A 15,842-nucleotide genomic window follows, 5' to 3' on the forward strand; every position below is an offset into this window, starting at 1 on the left:
AGCACATCGACAGTCGATAGCTTGATGAGCAAGGGTTCTTTGAAAAAATATATTTAAGCGACGAGAGGATGTGGACATTGCGCGTTCTTACAGCTTACACAAGGAATTTTACACAAGAATATCTCAAGTTTCCCGCATTTTCTTTCATCTCTTTGATCAATCCTGTAGTCATCTTTTCTTCAATACTTGAGCACCGGCGCGTTGATATTCATGTTATTTCACGTGAAACTTTCACAAGGAAAGAGATATCGGAATATTCATAGTTCTAGAATTATGAGTAATTAAAAAAAAGAAAGTTTTTTTTTGTATCAGAAAGTAGAAATACATAAGAAACCTTGTTTTATAGTTAGTCTAAATCAACGAAAATTTAAATAAGTATCATCAGTTTCTTTAAATTTCTTTGGCACAGATAAAATATAATTTGTTAAACATTAAAATGTTATCTAATATTATATAAAATTCTTTTAATTATTTCTTTTCTTTTATAATGAAAGAAGAACATTTATGAAGAAAAAAATGATTGATTTTCAAACGCTCGTGTCTTAGAAAATGCCGATTATCCAATATTCTTGTTAAAGAAATTGTGTCGTGATCTGGAAGTTCGTGAATGACAGCATGGAGTAAGAAATCTCGCTATAAATTATTCCAAATAATTTTCATACCTTGGCTTATAACTCGCGCGAGTCATTAAAAAGGAATTAATTGAGAGTGTATCGCGTGACACTCTTCAATGTAACTGCTGGCAAATTGCAATTTTATACAGTTTCGTCGTTTTCTTCCGTATGTGTGTGCTATTAGCACGAACCATTTCATCGTTTTTTCATTCGCAGAAAAATAGTAATGGGCAGTAGCAAATCACGAACGTCAACCGCCAGGAGATCCGTATTATGTTCCATACGTATTGTTAGATGCGGGTATTTAATTCTCATGACACTGACTGCGATTCACATAGAAACCGAGCAAGGTTTCAAATCAGACGGTCGCACTTGGCATTAAATGTGAGATATAAATGCGGACAGTGTGTAAAGCCGAGTAGAACATATGCCCGCGAGAACGGAGCCGTTTGTCTTTTCTTTAATCCTTGGGCACTGGTGTTGTCTCACGTGAAATGTCTACAAAATTTAAATTCAACCTCTTATAAAATAAAGCGAAGTAAAATATTTTTAGTAATAAGTTGTTGCGAGATACGTTGAATATTAAAGAGGCAAATACGCCTAAAAAAGTAAAAATAAGACCTAACTATGAATTTTCTGTGGAAAAATGAATAAAAAGAGAAATTATGTTTATTCCATTGTAAATATTATATTTTTCTCTATTTGATATTTAAATTTTATTTTAAAATATTATAAAAGTTGGTATACAAGTTTTTTTTTACATTTTTCATGTTTTTAAAAAATTTTTAGTGACCACTGGTATTCCTACAGGATTTTTTAGAAAACAAAATAACAAACTTTATAAAACTGAAACATAGTATTCGATATAGCTGTTATTCAAAATATTGCGTTTGAATACAATGGCAGCCAGTCAAAGTCAACATAACAATTTTTCATAGAAATTTCGTGTTCATTTCTTGGCTGCGACAAATAATTAAGTATTGTAAGTATTGTAAGAAAAATAATTCGTCAAGCACTATCTTTTAGTGTTTAAAATTGCAACTCAATCGGTTGAGTCGTTTTAAAGATATAATAGTCACGTTATTTGAAAACATAATTTAAGAAAACGTGAATAGAGGCGTTATTTAAAATTAACTTTTAATGAAATTTAAATATTAAATAGAGAAAAGTATAATCTTTGTAAAAATCTTTATAAATACAATTTCTTCATGTTCTTCAATATTCCCTAAAAAAAAATCTGCAAAAATTATAATTTTGATCGTCTAGATACTTCCTTAATAGCAAAAGTAACGATAAAACGTGTCATCTTTTTTATAGTACTCTTGTTTTATATTTATGTAATATATAACATCACATACAAAAAGAATGTTTAATTTTAAGCTAGCAAAATAGTTTATTTGTGTCACGTTTTTTGAATACTTAAATATGTTTTAGTTTTAAATATATGGTGTTTAGATTTAAAACACTTTAAAACAGTAAAACTTTAAAACTGAAATCTTGAACAGCTTAAACATTTTAAATCCAAACATCGTTTAAAGTTGAAACATTTTTAAGTATTATAAGACAGAAATAAAAGGTTTTTATATTTTAAAATTAAACACTTCTTTCTGTCTCGTTTCTGTATGCAGAATTTTGAATATACAAATCTTATATCAAAGTTACGAGATTATGTGCCAACGCTTAAAGATTGAAATAACGAAAAATGTACGGAAATAAATAATTAATTCTGATTAATATTCACCAATATTCATTTTATTTAAATTTCAATACAAAGCTATTTACGTGCTCATGCATGTTTATACTGCGGGGCGCTTTAACTGCCGTTGATAAGAAGCAAATAATTAACATAAAACATCAAAGATGCAGAGGCTTGTAAAAGTTTTTTAACTAGACGCGCTATCGATCCTGGCTACCCGAAGATTCGTTCGCGCTTGCACTTGCACTCGCACACCTTGTGGGGGAACTTATTAAATCCGTAGAAAACAAGTAAAAAGAATCCAAAAGAAAATATTGTGCATCGGACGAACGCGAATATATCGGTGTATGCCATGAAACTGATAACGCTGAAACATGGTTGTAGTTTATCGCTTGAGTTAAGGTTGCCACAAGTTTCCGTCCAGTAATTACGCTGCTGAATAACTTGTTACGGCACTTGCACAGACGAAAATGATCTAAGAAATTAGGATTGGAGAAGCTCGGGTTTATGGGATGCGGTCAAAATCGCGGGAAGCAAAACCGGAGGTGAACTCTCCGCGCAAACACATCGAAAAGGTAGAAGAATTTTGTTTTCGTACAAGACATTGTTTTCGTGAGAATTGACTTTGTGGAATGAACTCGAGAGTTAATATCTTCTGTCCTTTTGAAAGATCTTCAGTAAACTTATACAATACATTATATTGTGTATACCGATGGGTGATTAAAAAAAATAGGAAAAGACTTGTTTTCTTTCCTAACAAAAAATTATTGCATCGTATATTGCTGGAAAAGAATCTGAAGAATAGAAATCTGAAAGGGACTTAATTTTATTTCGAACGAGATCAGACAGGCGAAAAATAGACCTATATGAATATTGAGAGAGAGAGACTAACCTTGAATCAAGAATGTATTTTTTGTAAGATGGGTTATGACTCTTTGACTTTCAAAAGAGATCCTTAAAATATATAGAAAAAAAAAAACATTTTAAAGAGCACTCGTCGATTTTATATCTTTCATTTCTAAGATAATCCGGCCATTAAATTTGCACACTTTTAAAATTATAATACATTTTTTATCGAGATTTTATTTAAATGTATTTTTATTATTGAGCGTAACTAAAATTACGTGACCAGATTAAACGACACAAATATAATTTATAGAAACGACTGATGTTATCAAACATAAAGGTAGCATTCGTATTTTTGGTGAATACTCTTAAAGTCTGCCCGAAATCAATTTCATAATTAAGACTGACACAAATTAACCGAGATAAATAAAATTCAAATGTAAAGAAAATATATTGGATTTTAATTCAACGTTTTAACTCAATTTTCGAATGGTTGAATTTATTCAATTACTTAAGTTTTCAATTGTTTATTAAGTTTAAAGAAATTGAAGTTTGATAATCTACGAAAAAAAGCACGATAAACTTATGTTTATTTAAATTTAGCAATTCAATAATATAAGAAATGAGATTTACATTTTTTTTATTCAAAAATATTGTTTTACTTTATTGTTATTGTGTTTGTCTCTATATTTTCCAATTTAAATTGCAAAATCATTTATTAATAGTTTTGTAAGAATTTAATTCTGATTCGGTTATTTCTATACTTCGAGGAGATAAATAAATTATTTCTATATTACACAGAATATAGATAAACTATTGTGAACGCTTGGAAAATACAACACTTATTTTATTAATATAATAAGAGATTAGCTATCTATATATGTAATACAGATTTTATCCTTGTTGAAATAAGGTCAGACAATGCTTGAAGTTACCAATGGAACATACATTTTTTTAACAGAACAGTTTTCAAAATATATTGGAGAATGTGCTTTCAAAATATTGGAGGAGAAACTCTATATTTCACGTTGCTTTCTTTAGAATTGTTCACAATAATATTTAAGTCAAACAGTTGCTCTGACTAATGAAGATGTTAAAGTTTTGAGGAACAGAGGGCAATTTTGCAAAATAGAGTAAAAAACAAATTTCTTTTTCCAACATTATTCCTATAATCAATAGAAACGTATTTTATAAAAAAAATAATACAACATTTCATTAGCAACCTAAACTGTACTTTATTCTAATAAGGATAGAATCCATATTAAAAACAAATAATAAACTGGTCTCTTATTATTAATGCTTCCTAATTGTTTATATTACATTGTTTGTATGTAGTAAACTATTTTTTCATACTTTATGCGATATTAGAAATTATTGCCAATTTCTGCTCAAGCCTTTGTCTTATGCGTTATAAAATCAAGGAATTTTATGTCTTACACGGAGAGAATTTTCTCTTAAAATTTACCAAAAATCTGGTAATTGTATGATATTAATACTTTTAGTAAATTTTGCTAAAAGTATAGTGACTTTTATTATACTTTTAATAAATTTTACTAAGACGTATAGTAAAATTCCTCGAAGTCACACATTCTCCCCCAATTACCAAATTTTGAAAGTAAATTTTAAGAGAAAATTCTCTCCGTGTATATAACATATCAAGTATCAGTAACATACACTTACACAGTGAAAAATCGTTGTTCGTGATGCGTACTAGCGACCAATGCGATTAAACCTGTGTGACAGTCTGGCGTGTTTTCTATCGATGGTGTTGTATATCGATCGATGTGTTCCAACCTTTCGACGAATTTTTACGGCTTTACGTTGTTACCTCTGGAAAATAGAAATTTCTCGTGAAATAAAGGCACGACCCATATCTTTTGTAATATTTAAAAATTACGACATGTTATTAGCTTAAAAAATATTTGTACTATTTTATTTTGAATTATAATTGAATTATAGTTTAAGACGCATTGATTGGTTTCATCGCTCGTTCGAAATCGTTCCTGATATTTCGCACAATGGTTTGAAATGTTAAGTTTCATTATTTAAAGTTTTACATTGATATTAGGAAGCAGCATATATAACACGTTCTAACTTTACTAATTTAACTTTAAGAGGATTACATTCCCATGGTTTGAAGTTATAGAAGAGGCATAAATTTCTTCAAAGTGTATCGCGTTATCTTTCATCATTTATTTCGTGGTAGTAACGCGAAGTTCACGCCAGGCGTTGTAAGGGCTAATCTAATCGCTCAAGTGAGTCGTATGCTATGAATTTCATAGGCAATTTATTTATCTAATTTACAATTTTAACTTTAACGATACTCCTTCGATAAATTGACAATTGCTTTTCCTTTAACAAAAACATCAAGATGTCTGTAATGTCCGAGTTATAAGTGTTTCAAAGAAACTTGCAAACTCAATTTCGAACAAATAAATAAATATACAACAAACTTTTATATTCTGTAGTTAATTTTAAATTGACTTTATTTTAATAGAATCTCAATTCGCAATTTGAATACGAATAGATATTAATTTGAAAAATTGGATATTGTACAATAAAGGATAATTTATCTTGATATTCGCACATTAAGACAAAATTGATTACAAATTTTGAAAATTTATTATTCAAATTAACATCAAGTTGTGGATTGATCCAAGTAGCAAGGTGATATCAATTGACGTCTTAATAATGTCTCAATTACTCTTAATGTCAATAAAACATCACTGGAATGTCACGTCATTCGATGTCACCTATATACTTGGAAAGCTGCTCCTTCATATTCCCCTTTGACTTTGAAGATAAATTTCCATGTTACATATGGAAATTGGTATGTAATGTACACATAAATATACAAGAAGGTGTATAATATCATATCATCAGAAGTTAGTCAAAGTTTTCTCGAAATTTGCATAAGCGCGCTAATTGGATTTTATGACGAACGTATTAGTCGGATATCCTGGACCGATGTAATTGTCGACGTTCCGAGTTTAATTGTAATCACAAAATACCGTGTAAGCCGGAGACAAACAGAAGTGATATAGTTAATAAGTAAATAATGCTCCTTATTTAAGATCGAAAATATGATCGAAAGTGTATTAAATCATCACATAAAACGTAATGTAAAGACAAAAATTTAATCTTTGTATAATTGGAGAAACATTTAATTAGGCACAATTAGCTTCCATCTCTTTCTTTTTATTTAATAAAATATTGTTTTTATGTAGAAAAAAGTAATATATATAAAATACTGTATCTCTTATATAAAACTATTGAAAATCGTAAAGCACAAAAACATGTTTAAAATATCCCGCAATTAAAAAAACTTTTTTTAATTCTTTAGGAATTGGGTAAAAATTTATTTCGCAATCTCTGCCTCCATTTATTTTTGCATGTAAAATTACTTTCTTAGTTTTATTTCAGATTGTAAAACATTTTGTATTTTATTAAAGCATTTTACTTGTCGCTTTAAATAATTTTTTTCAATTTAGAGATTACACTTGTCTCCTATTTTCCTGATATATACGGTATTACGACAACGCATTAACGTAAAAACCTCTTTAATACCTTGATGCCCTAAATGGGGAGGCGAAAGAAAGGGGAAGTCTCCGGGGACTTTACTTAGCTGCGTATTAAAATACACGCTATAGCGCTATACGGCTAATCAATATTACAAGAAGAAAAGGAAACTGTTGTTATGATGCCGTAGAAGTCGTTGACATTGCCGGGAATCACGTGGACACTGCGAAGTTGGAATATGTGCCGGTCGGTCGACGCTGTTGGGTCTCATTAATCCATCGGCGGAAACATGCTATCGGAATGCGGCGGGCTGGTGCACTTCAAGAAGAGACTAAAGCCTTGCAAGCAACGGTCTCGAAAACTAATTCGCGTTTTCGGAGGATAAAATGAGCAAAAGTGTGGAGTTACTCGCTGGATCGGAGGACAGTGAGCCAACATCTACGAGTGAGTAATATTGTAATATTACGACGTGCACTGCCCTAAATATTTTTACGAAAGCAATTAATGAGAATAACTATGTAATAGAAACTGAAAACAATTGGTACTTCCATTTTTTTTACATAGTTTTCCTTTAAATCTCTCAACAAGAATTGGTGAATAATCTTTAAAAAATTAATCATAAAGTATAAAAACAAAAAATATACCTAATAAAATATGGAAAAAATGCTATCTTTTAATAAAAGCGTTGCTCTCCAGCAATTTTATTTCTTCTAAATAATTTAAATAATTTATTTAGCGACGCTGAAAAATATTTTACTAGCTAGATAATCTGTAGAATCTTATGACTGTAAAAATGGTAAACAACGATTTTTTTTAACGTCTGACAAAATGACTATCGGATTCCTTCCATGGCACGTGTCGACAGAAGGCAATATTGCCAACTAGATGTCTGGAATACCAGATTGATTTCCGCGATACATTAGCGTGTTAGGACGATTTCCGGCAAAAGAGGAAGACAAAATCCAATAAACGGCGAATGCATTTGTAAATGCCCTCTACATTTCCGGAATTACACATCTCCGGCACATTACATCCTGGATGCATGAGTAGTGCGTGATCTCACGATATATTGCACGACACAATTTTTTCTAACGAAAACTTGACTACAAAGTTAATACGGAGAATTGAGTTTAAATTAATTTTAATTAAAAGTGACTAAGAGCAAAACAGTTGGGTGTTTTTTGTACGTCAGATTTATTTCAAGACGTTATAATTGCATTTTCATCGCAAGTTGTTTTCTTTTTGAAACAGTAATTATTTGTTCGCAAGTCCAATGTGATAAAAGTATAATTTAATTTAGTTATAATAATTCCTTAACAATGCTTAATCATTTTTTAATGTGGAAACCAGTTCTTAGTAAATAAATACCGAGCTAGCTGTTATAAGAATCGGAAATTTATATCGATTACGCGACATCATCGTTCCTGAAATATAATAGAAAGTATGTTAAGCCTTTTAAAGACATTGTGATGCGTATTACTATGTTTAATAATACAGACGGATCGATATGCTTACATGTGAGTACATAAAATGTGTTTTCCTTGTAATTCTTCTAAAAGCATTGTGTATTTTTCTTATATCCATTTAGAGTCCTAGCTTACGCGGCTTCCGTTCCATTTCAATTTAGCCAAAAATGATAAAGGCTTGTTTTATAAGCTGGAACTTTCTTTATCACGTACAACATATAAAAACTAAATAATTGCTATGTTACAGATAACAGTAAATAAATAAATCATAGTAGAAATAAGTTTTTCTTGACATTCTTTTTTTCAAAGTTTTTTATATGTGCTAAATAAAAATCAATTAATTATTTATTTGTTATTTATTAATTAAATAATTAATAAAGAAAAATAAAATATTAACTTTTACACGAAATATATCATAATTAAGATATATGTGTAGTGGAATAATTAAATTAGAGATAGTTAAAAATAATAAAATGACCAGGGTTTCATTACTTATTCCAATACAGAATGCCAAAATATTATGACGACCTTTACTGTCGGAGGCGTAAAAGGTTAAGTACATCTTAAAATGAATAATTAGTCCTGTACACAGCATAATCATGTCTTAAAATTTAATTACTAACAAAGAGAAACAGAATTAAAACATTTTCGTCCGAGTAAAGTCTGATGTAAAATATTCAACATATTGATATGCACATCGATATAGAACAAATATTTTCGTAATCGATATTTACTTCTCCGTTGAAAACTCATACAACTATTTAGTGCCAAAAATGTCATCTAAAAAAGTGCTCGATACTACCAAACTTTAAAAACAATTTGTTTAATTTGTGATTTTAATACTATAGTATTATCTCGCTTTTACTGGAAAATAAATTATTCATAATCGTTGTTAAAAATATCGGATTAATACAAAAGTGCAAATTTAATAAAAAAAAGGTATATATACATATAATAAAATATAAAAATAAAATATAAAATTTTTCATGACTTTACAACAAATATATTTTCCTGAAAATATTAGTTTAGCTTGGTTTTGCATAAGTTTAAAATGATTTGTAAATAAAAAGTTTCTTTGAACTCTATAAATAAACAACTAGACAAGTAACATAGATTACGGCAAATCAGATAAAAATGCAAATTGTCTCATAATTACATTTATACGTCTCGTTAAAGCTAAAAGAGGGTGTGTTTGTTAAGTCATCCGCGCACATTAAATGAAATTAATGTCATTACAGTTATTTGTACAAGTTATTATTTATACAAGTCTGTGCGTGCTGGCCGCATAACAAGGTTTGTCACGACAGCTTTTGCCAGTAGTACTTTACTTCTCCATTCATTCGGAACGGCAACTCGATCGAGAATTGCATTTCGACTTGCAGGTAACACTTGTGCCCAAGAGAGATCCAGACTGAACTTGAACGGGAGCCGTCAGCTCTCGAAAAGCGCCACGGAGCTCCGGGACAGCGAGATCGTGAACAGCTCGCCATCGAGGCGGGGTGATGGATCGGGCGAGTCCGGTACCGTCCATCATCGGCATCATCGTCATCACGGCACGGTGGCACAGCGCACCCATACCTTCTTCGCGACTCTGAAGAGTCGCTGGGCGCGCAGCAGGAGCAAGGAACGGAAGAAATCTAAGGATGCCGGCAGCGTGCCGGACGCGAGCCAGCTCAAGAATCCTGGTATCGAGTCCGACTATGCCGCCGATTACTCCTCCGAGCACAGCAGAAGTTCATCGGCTACTCAGAGCCCGGCCAGGCACTGCCTTAATCGTCCAGGTAAGCGACGTGTTCCTTTGATTGATATGCTTTCGCTGACTTGTACTAAGTTTACACAAGAAATAAGAGAAGATACCATTTCTTGATATTTCATAATATTTTCATATCAATTATTTAATACATTTTTTATTGTTCTATAAACTGTGCTGATATAATTGTCGGATTAAAAACGCAATCGTAAACTGAAGTTGAGAATTAACCGACCGAGAAGTAATATCTACATTAATTTGAGTGTCACATTTAATAGCAATGCTATAAGTATGTTAAAAAGCTGTAAAGAAGAGTTATTGCGAAAAGTATCCGATCTTCAAGATCTGTTTCGAGAAATGACACTCTTTATTTCTTGTGTTATTCACATGACCTAATATTCAATTTGTCTTTTGTACTAAATGTGTTACATCTAAAAAAAAATAGATGCTATCTTGACTGCGAATTACGTAACTGTTAAAAAAGAATTTTAGACCTGAGAAAGAAGCACACGATTAAAAAGGCAATGTAATGAGCCTTGTGCGCCGATGACCTGGTTATAAAGTTTTCTCTATATCTGATAGCCTCTATATCTACAACCTTGCCTATCAGCACATTGTAGATCTATAACCTTGCGTGGTTTGATGTGAATTTTCAAATAATACACAACCTTTGATTTATCTTTATCCCTTATGTTTTCCATATTAAATAGAACAACTTTGTAAAAGTTACAAAATAAAAATGAGTAAAAAATCAGAAAAATATAGAATTCGTTAATAAAATTTATTAATAAGAAATGTATTAATAATTGATTTTTAAGAGTCTAAAAATTAATTATTTATTAGACGGGAAAAAGAATAAAATTATTAAGGAATTAAGAAATACGTGAATTTAATTTGTATGTAAATGTATTTTGAATTTCAATATATGCAAGAATATGATATTATCACAAATGGTAATAGAAAATTTTCAAGAGTTACGTAATATAAATCTATACGTATCTAAGACGGAAAAGTTTATCACGATAGTTCTCGTGACATGATAATTACGTACGCAGTGTTTTGACATATCCTCTACACAGCATTAAATGCATAATGAAGTATGCAGTGAATTGGATCATTACTGTCATGCAATGAATGCATCAAATAGCGCTGTTTGCATCGTTTGCAGCAATGCTTTTCAACCAATATTTGACGAGACATTAATGCCTCACCTATATTACGTCTCCAGTGGTCCGTTTAGTATTACAAAAGGAATCTAGTCGTTTATATCCGAAAGAATAAACAATATTTACGTTTTTCTTACATTAATTATGTAAACAAATTTAAATTTTTTTCAATTATATGTTTTGATTATTTAAATAACATTTAGTATCAATAATGAGATGGCAAACTTGTCTTCTTCAAATTTTTCCAATTAAAATTTATTCTCTGATGTAGCAGGTTGCGGAAAAATAACAACTAGCGATTCAATTAAAATCAAATATTATTTTAATTCAGTAATTCAAATATCTGACATTTTTTTCAATATTTCAGCAAATAAAGTTCTGATTATATATTTAAAAAATACTGCTTCTGTTTCTATCGATTCAGTTATGTTACAATGCTTGCAATTCCTACCGTTTTTTTTGTTTCCTATTTTTTATGATACAAAATACGTCAGTTTGCAATATAAATACATTTATATTTACATTTAATTTTTGTATTGTAATAATTCTCTGAAAAAATAGCTCTTTTAACCCATTTAGTCTATGTTGCATTCGAGGGCATTCTTGCAATTGACAGTTTTTTTTTGTTCGAAGTCGACTTTACTTTGTATGATAAAAGTTAAAGCGCACCATTTATGAATCTAAGTGCAGATCATAATTAGAAGGTTAAAAAATTTAACTTTTAGAATTATGGCATGATCACACGCATGTGATCTCTAGAATATCGAAGAACAAATATTTGTCGAATTCATTTGAATAACTGAAATACGTCAGTTCGTCTCATCGTCCGTAAGTTGCTTTATTTTTCAAGTTTAAGTTTTATTGACCAGCGACTCAACAATTGATCTTTTTCGCAGAAGAGTTGCGTCGCGCAAATTAATATTCTGAGTTAATATCGAAATATGAATGCACATTTAAATGAACGCGATGAAAAAGATGAAATCAATATAAAAACCATAAATTATTTAAAATATATCTGTGTAAAAGTACATTAATATATTAAAATATTAAGAAACTCGTGAGATAAATATTCATAAGTAAATAATATTGGTTATCTTTTGAGTTTTTTAATTAACACGTAACTAACACGATCGACATGATCAACGCGAATTCTGCATTCGTAATTTATACGTGCAAATAATTATTCATGATTGGGCGTTTACGCGTAAAATTGAAATAATCGGCATTTTGTGTGTACAATGTAAACTATGCAAATTATGTTTTACATGTTATCAATGTAAACAATGATCAATGAATCACAGAAGATGCAGTTTTCTTCTAAAATAAAAATTGGATTTTTATTTTCTTTATTAATTTTATATTTTAAACCTTTATTTCATGTTACAATCAGTTATATTAACAATATTTTAGCTTAATTACTTTTTTGTCTATTATGTTTAATGTCCAATTTAATAATAATCTGCATTGTTTGTACATTGCCATAAAAACGATTCGTGTAAACATAACGTAATCCATAGATAGACGTAATCTTGAAATTTATGGTACAATTTATGGTACCCGTAGATATGACATAGATTTATTTCGGGAACAGAGAATCCTTGCGTCGGAGATATTGAACGTACAATTTATACCTATCGCCAAAAATCGACATGTGCGGCACGTATAGACTTCATTATATCAATTGATCTGAAATGATCCAACACGAATGCTGGCGTGTTTCACCATACTTAGACAGTTTAACTCGAAAGACTTCGCTTGTTCCGTTTAATTGTATTCTCTTGTTCCTGTTTTATAATGGAAGCCATGATTATTTTTCAATATCCTTTTACAATTGTAAAATCGTATATATGCGACAATGCATAATTACTTTTCGCTTCATTGTATTTTTATTTTCTTAACTCCTGAAAGAACTTTTTCAATAATTTGATTCTTTATTCGCTCGACTTCGCAGTGGTAAAATCATAAACTGCAAATTCCAATAAATTATAAAATTTTACTTAAATTCATGCATATTTGATATATTATATTTTTTCTGTACTGCAATTTTTTTTAATTTAACATGTAGGCTGACTAAAGATATAATTAATTAAACAATGCTAAATGTAGCCTATCGAAAAACTAAAAGATGAATCGTGTTTAAATATTTGACAATTTTAAAAGCCACTTGATACGACAAAGTCAAACACATCTATTTCCAATAATTAATTAATATATCACGGTTATATCAAGTGTCAAAGCGGATAGTAATTAAATATATGCATCTTTTGAATGCCTAGAATCTCCGTTGGCACGCGGTAGCCGAGAAAAGCCTGTGATCGTGCAAGAGGACGTCGGAAAATGCGGTGAAGGATTCTCCAAAGGATCCGTGAGCTTTCAGAAGGAAGGGCATATGGGCGAGGAATCTCAGGATGGCGACACCTTTCTACAGGACGAGATGACGCGAAAGAGAGAACAGGCATTGAGACAACATGCCTTCTTCCAACTTCGTTTGCACATAAGAAGAGGCGCAAATCTCGTTGCGATGGACAGAGGCGGTATTTATATCTATCTCTTAAAGAAAAAACAAAAAACAAAATAATAACTATAATTGCTTTGAAAAATATTGTTGAATATTGCATACTATAAAAAATGTTTAAATTCATCTAAAGTTATACGTCATTATTTTTATTATGAATAAAATATATCTTGAGTTCATTTGTGCGAAGCTTGAGAATCGTCATATCGTTTATCGCATAACCGTTTTCATGATATATGAAATGTTATGGTTTACGATTTGCTTTATGATTTCAGGCGCCAGCGATCCTTATGTGAAAGTAAAATGCTCAGGGCGATTGCTGCACAAATCACGAACCGTTCATCGTGATTTGAATCCAGTGTGGGACGAAAGTGTCACCTTGCCTATAGAAGATCCTTTTCAACCACTTACTATCAAGGCATATTTATTGATTTTCTTATTTCAAAATTTCGGATATAAATAAAATGACAGAAAACCTGTTAACATCTAATAATTTCAATTTTTATTAAGAATAATTTTAATTTAATGTAACCTACAATAATCCAAACTGTTTGGTTAAATATAATTATAGATATTTGAAAAATAATATGTATGAATTTTATTAGACTAAACGAATTGTTAGTGAATTATCTGTAATCTAAAACGTTTCTTCTAACGATCGTCAAACAAAATTCTATATATGTTAATAGGTTTTCGATTACGATTGGGGTCTGCAGGATGATTTTATGGGAGCAGCTATGCTGGACCTTACGCAACTCGATCTTGGGCAATCTCATGATATAACGTTAGAACTTAAAGATCCGGACAGACCAAAGCAACATTTAGGTGAAATCTACCTGACCGCCACACTTTGGCCAAGAAATCAACAAGAAAAAGAACAGGTAACTTTTACTTTTATCCTTTCCAATTTAAGCAGATTCGTTTAAGAAATTTTTTATCTTTTATTTTTCATTTAGTTGTACGTATTAAGTAAGAGGGGAGGAGTGATTGACTAATCAATCATGATATCAAATATTTAAAAATACAAAAGAAATTGAAGAAATGTTAGAAATAGCTCCGTAAAGAATTAAGGGGGTGATAAACTAACAATAAGTGATCACGTCGATCGTTCTCGGTCTAGGTAGAGAGATGGATGTGTCGTGCGTATATTTATAGCGTATATACGAAGAATGGGAAACTGGGTTGTGAGGAAAGTACGCGCCCCCGCGTCCGTATTACGGTATCGACTTGTCGTTGAAAGTGGAGTGCAAGGCCTGGCCCTTATCGCTCCACTTATGTATTAACTATTATTAAGCGCCATTCCGCGTGGAATAACCAAGTGAGAATTCCCGGGCGTCAAATCCAATTTATTTACTTATTAACCGTCAGGGTCGGAAAGTAGTTCGTTACTTGTAATAAAGTTAGAGTTACTTTTTTCAGAAACTTCAACTTCATTCCTTTTTTTTCTATCTATAATTGTAACTTGGTTACATTTTTTTTAATAACTAGTAACTTATTTATAGTAGTTGCTTTTATAATTATTTTATATTTTACTTATTTGTCAACAAATTGACTGCATTCAGCGGAATAAAATGATAATTTATCTTCGAGAATAGTTATCATATAATTATTAAATTTGACTTTATTTTTTAAAATAAACTCCGGACTTAGTTCGCGATGATTCTAATACGAAGTTTGAATTTGACGAATTTTTAGCTAAATATTGATAATTTTGATAATATGTTACAAGTAAATAAACATTAATTTATTATAAATTGTTAATTCCGTTAATATATAAAATGCATTTTGGTTTTAAAATAACTGTGATTTATTACATACAAAATAGTGTAGTACGCAATCGAATCGTTTAATATAAGATTTAGTAACATTAGAAATTAAAAATTCTTAAATTTAAAATAGTAAAGTGTAAATTTTACTTATTCTAAATGAGTTGCACTTAAGTCTAAACTTCGTAATTGCATAAGCTACAGTCTAATTTTACAGTTTAATTTGTGTTAGTCCTAAATAAAAACACAAATAATACTTTTGATAAATACAGTCTAATAAGAGCGTGTCTTTAATAAGAGCGTGACCGACATAATTTTCAGTTATATAAAAAACGTTGCATTGCAAATCTAAGTGTGTTAAAAATACTACATTCATTTGATTTAGTTTTCCGTATAACAATAAAACGTGTTAAACTACACGTTTAAATATGTAAATTCATCTTTTTACGTAGTATAGTGTAAACTAAATTATACACATGAATAAGGCATTTTTTATATACTTGG

The 15,842-nt window shown here is 30.3% G+C and overlaps 1 protein-coding gene and 1 long non-coding RNA gene across 13 annotated transcripts in view; one reads left to right on the plus strand and one right to left on the minus strand.

Annotated features, from left to right (window-relative positions):
- Positions 1 to 15,842, plus strand: part of LOC105837722 (multiple C2 and transmembrane domain-containing protein) — a 34,585-nt gene that overhangs the window by 750 nt on the left and 17,993 nt on the right. For 7 of the 12 annotated variants that reach the window (XM_028194637.2, XM_028194640.2, XM_028194641.2 and 4 more), the window contains exons 2-5: positions 9,524 to 9,922; positions 13,334 to 13,591; positions 13,848 to 13,990; positions 14,262 to 14,453. In XM_028194637.2, coding sequence (XP_028050438.1) covers positions 9,524 to 9,922; positions 13,334 to 13,591; positions 13,848 to 13,990; positions 14,262 to 14,453 — 992 coding nt within the window. Of the gene's footprint in view, positions 1 to 6,647; positions 7,120 to 9,523; positions 9,923 to 13,333; positions 13,592 to 13,847; positions 13,991 to 14,261; positions 14,454 to 15,842 lie in introns of all 12 variants that reach the window. The other 5 variants (XM_012682744.3, XM_028194643.2, XM_028194642.2 and 2 more) reach the window with 2 other exon arrangements.
- LOC118645422 lies at positions 7,853 to 8,478 on the minus strand. Its single transcript, XR_004963114.1, has 2 exons — positions 8,191 to 8,478; positions 7,853 to 8,099 (listed from the first exon to the last, which is right to left on the minus strand). It is a non-coding gene; the product is annotated as an uncharacterized LOC118645422 (long non-coding RNA).

Source organism: Monomorium pharaonis, chromosome 4 (genome assembly GCF_013373865.1).
Source record: "Monomorium pharaonis isolate MP-MQ-018 chromosome 4, ASM1337386v2, whole genome shotgun sequence".
Lineage (NCBI taxonomy): Eukaryota > Metazoa > Arthropoda > Insecta > Hymenoptera > Formicidae > Monomorium > Monomorium pharaonis.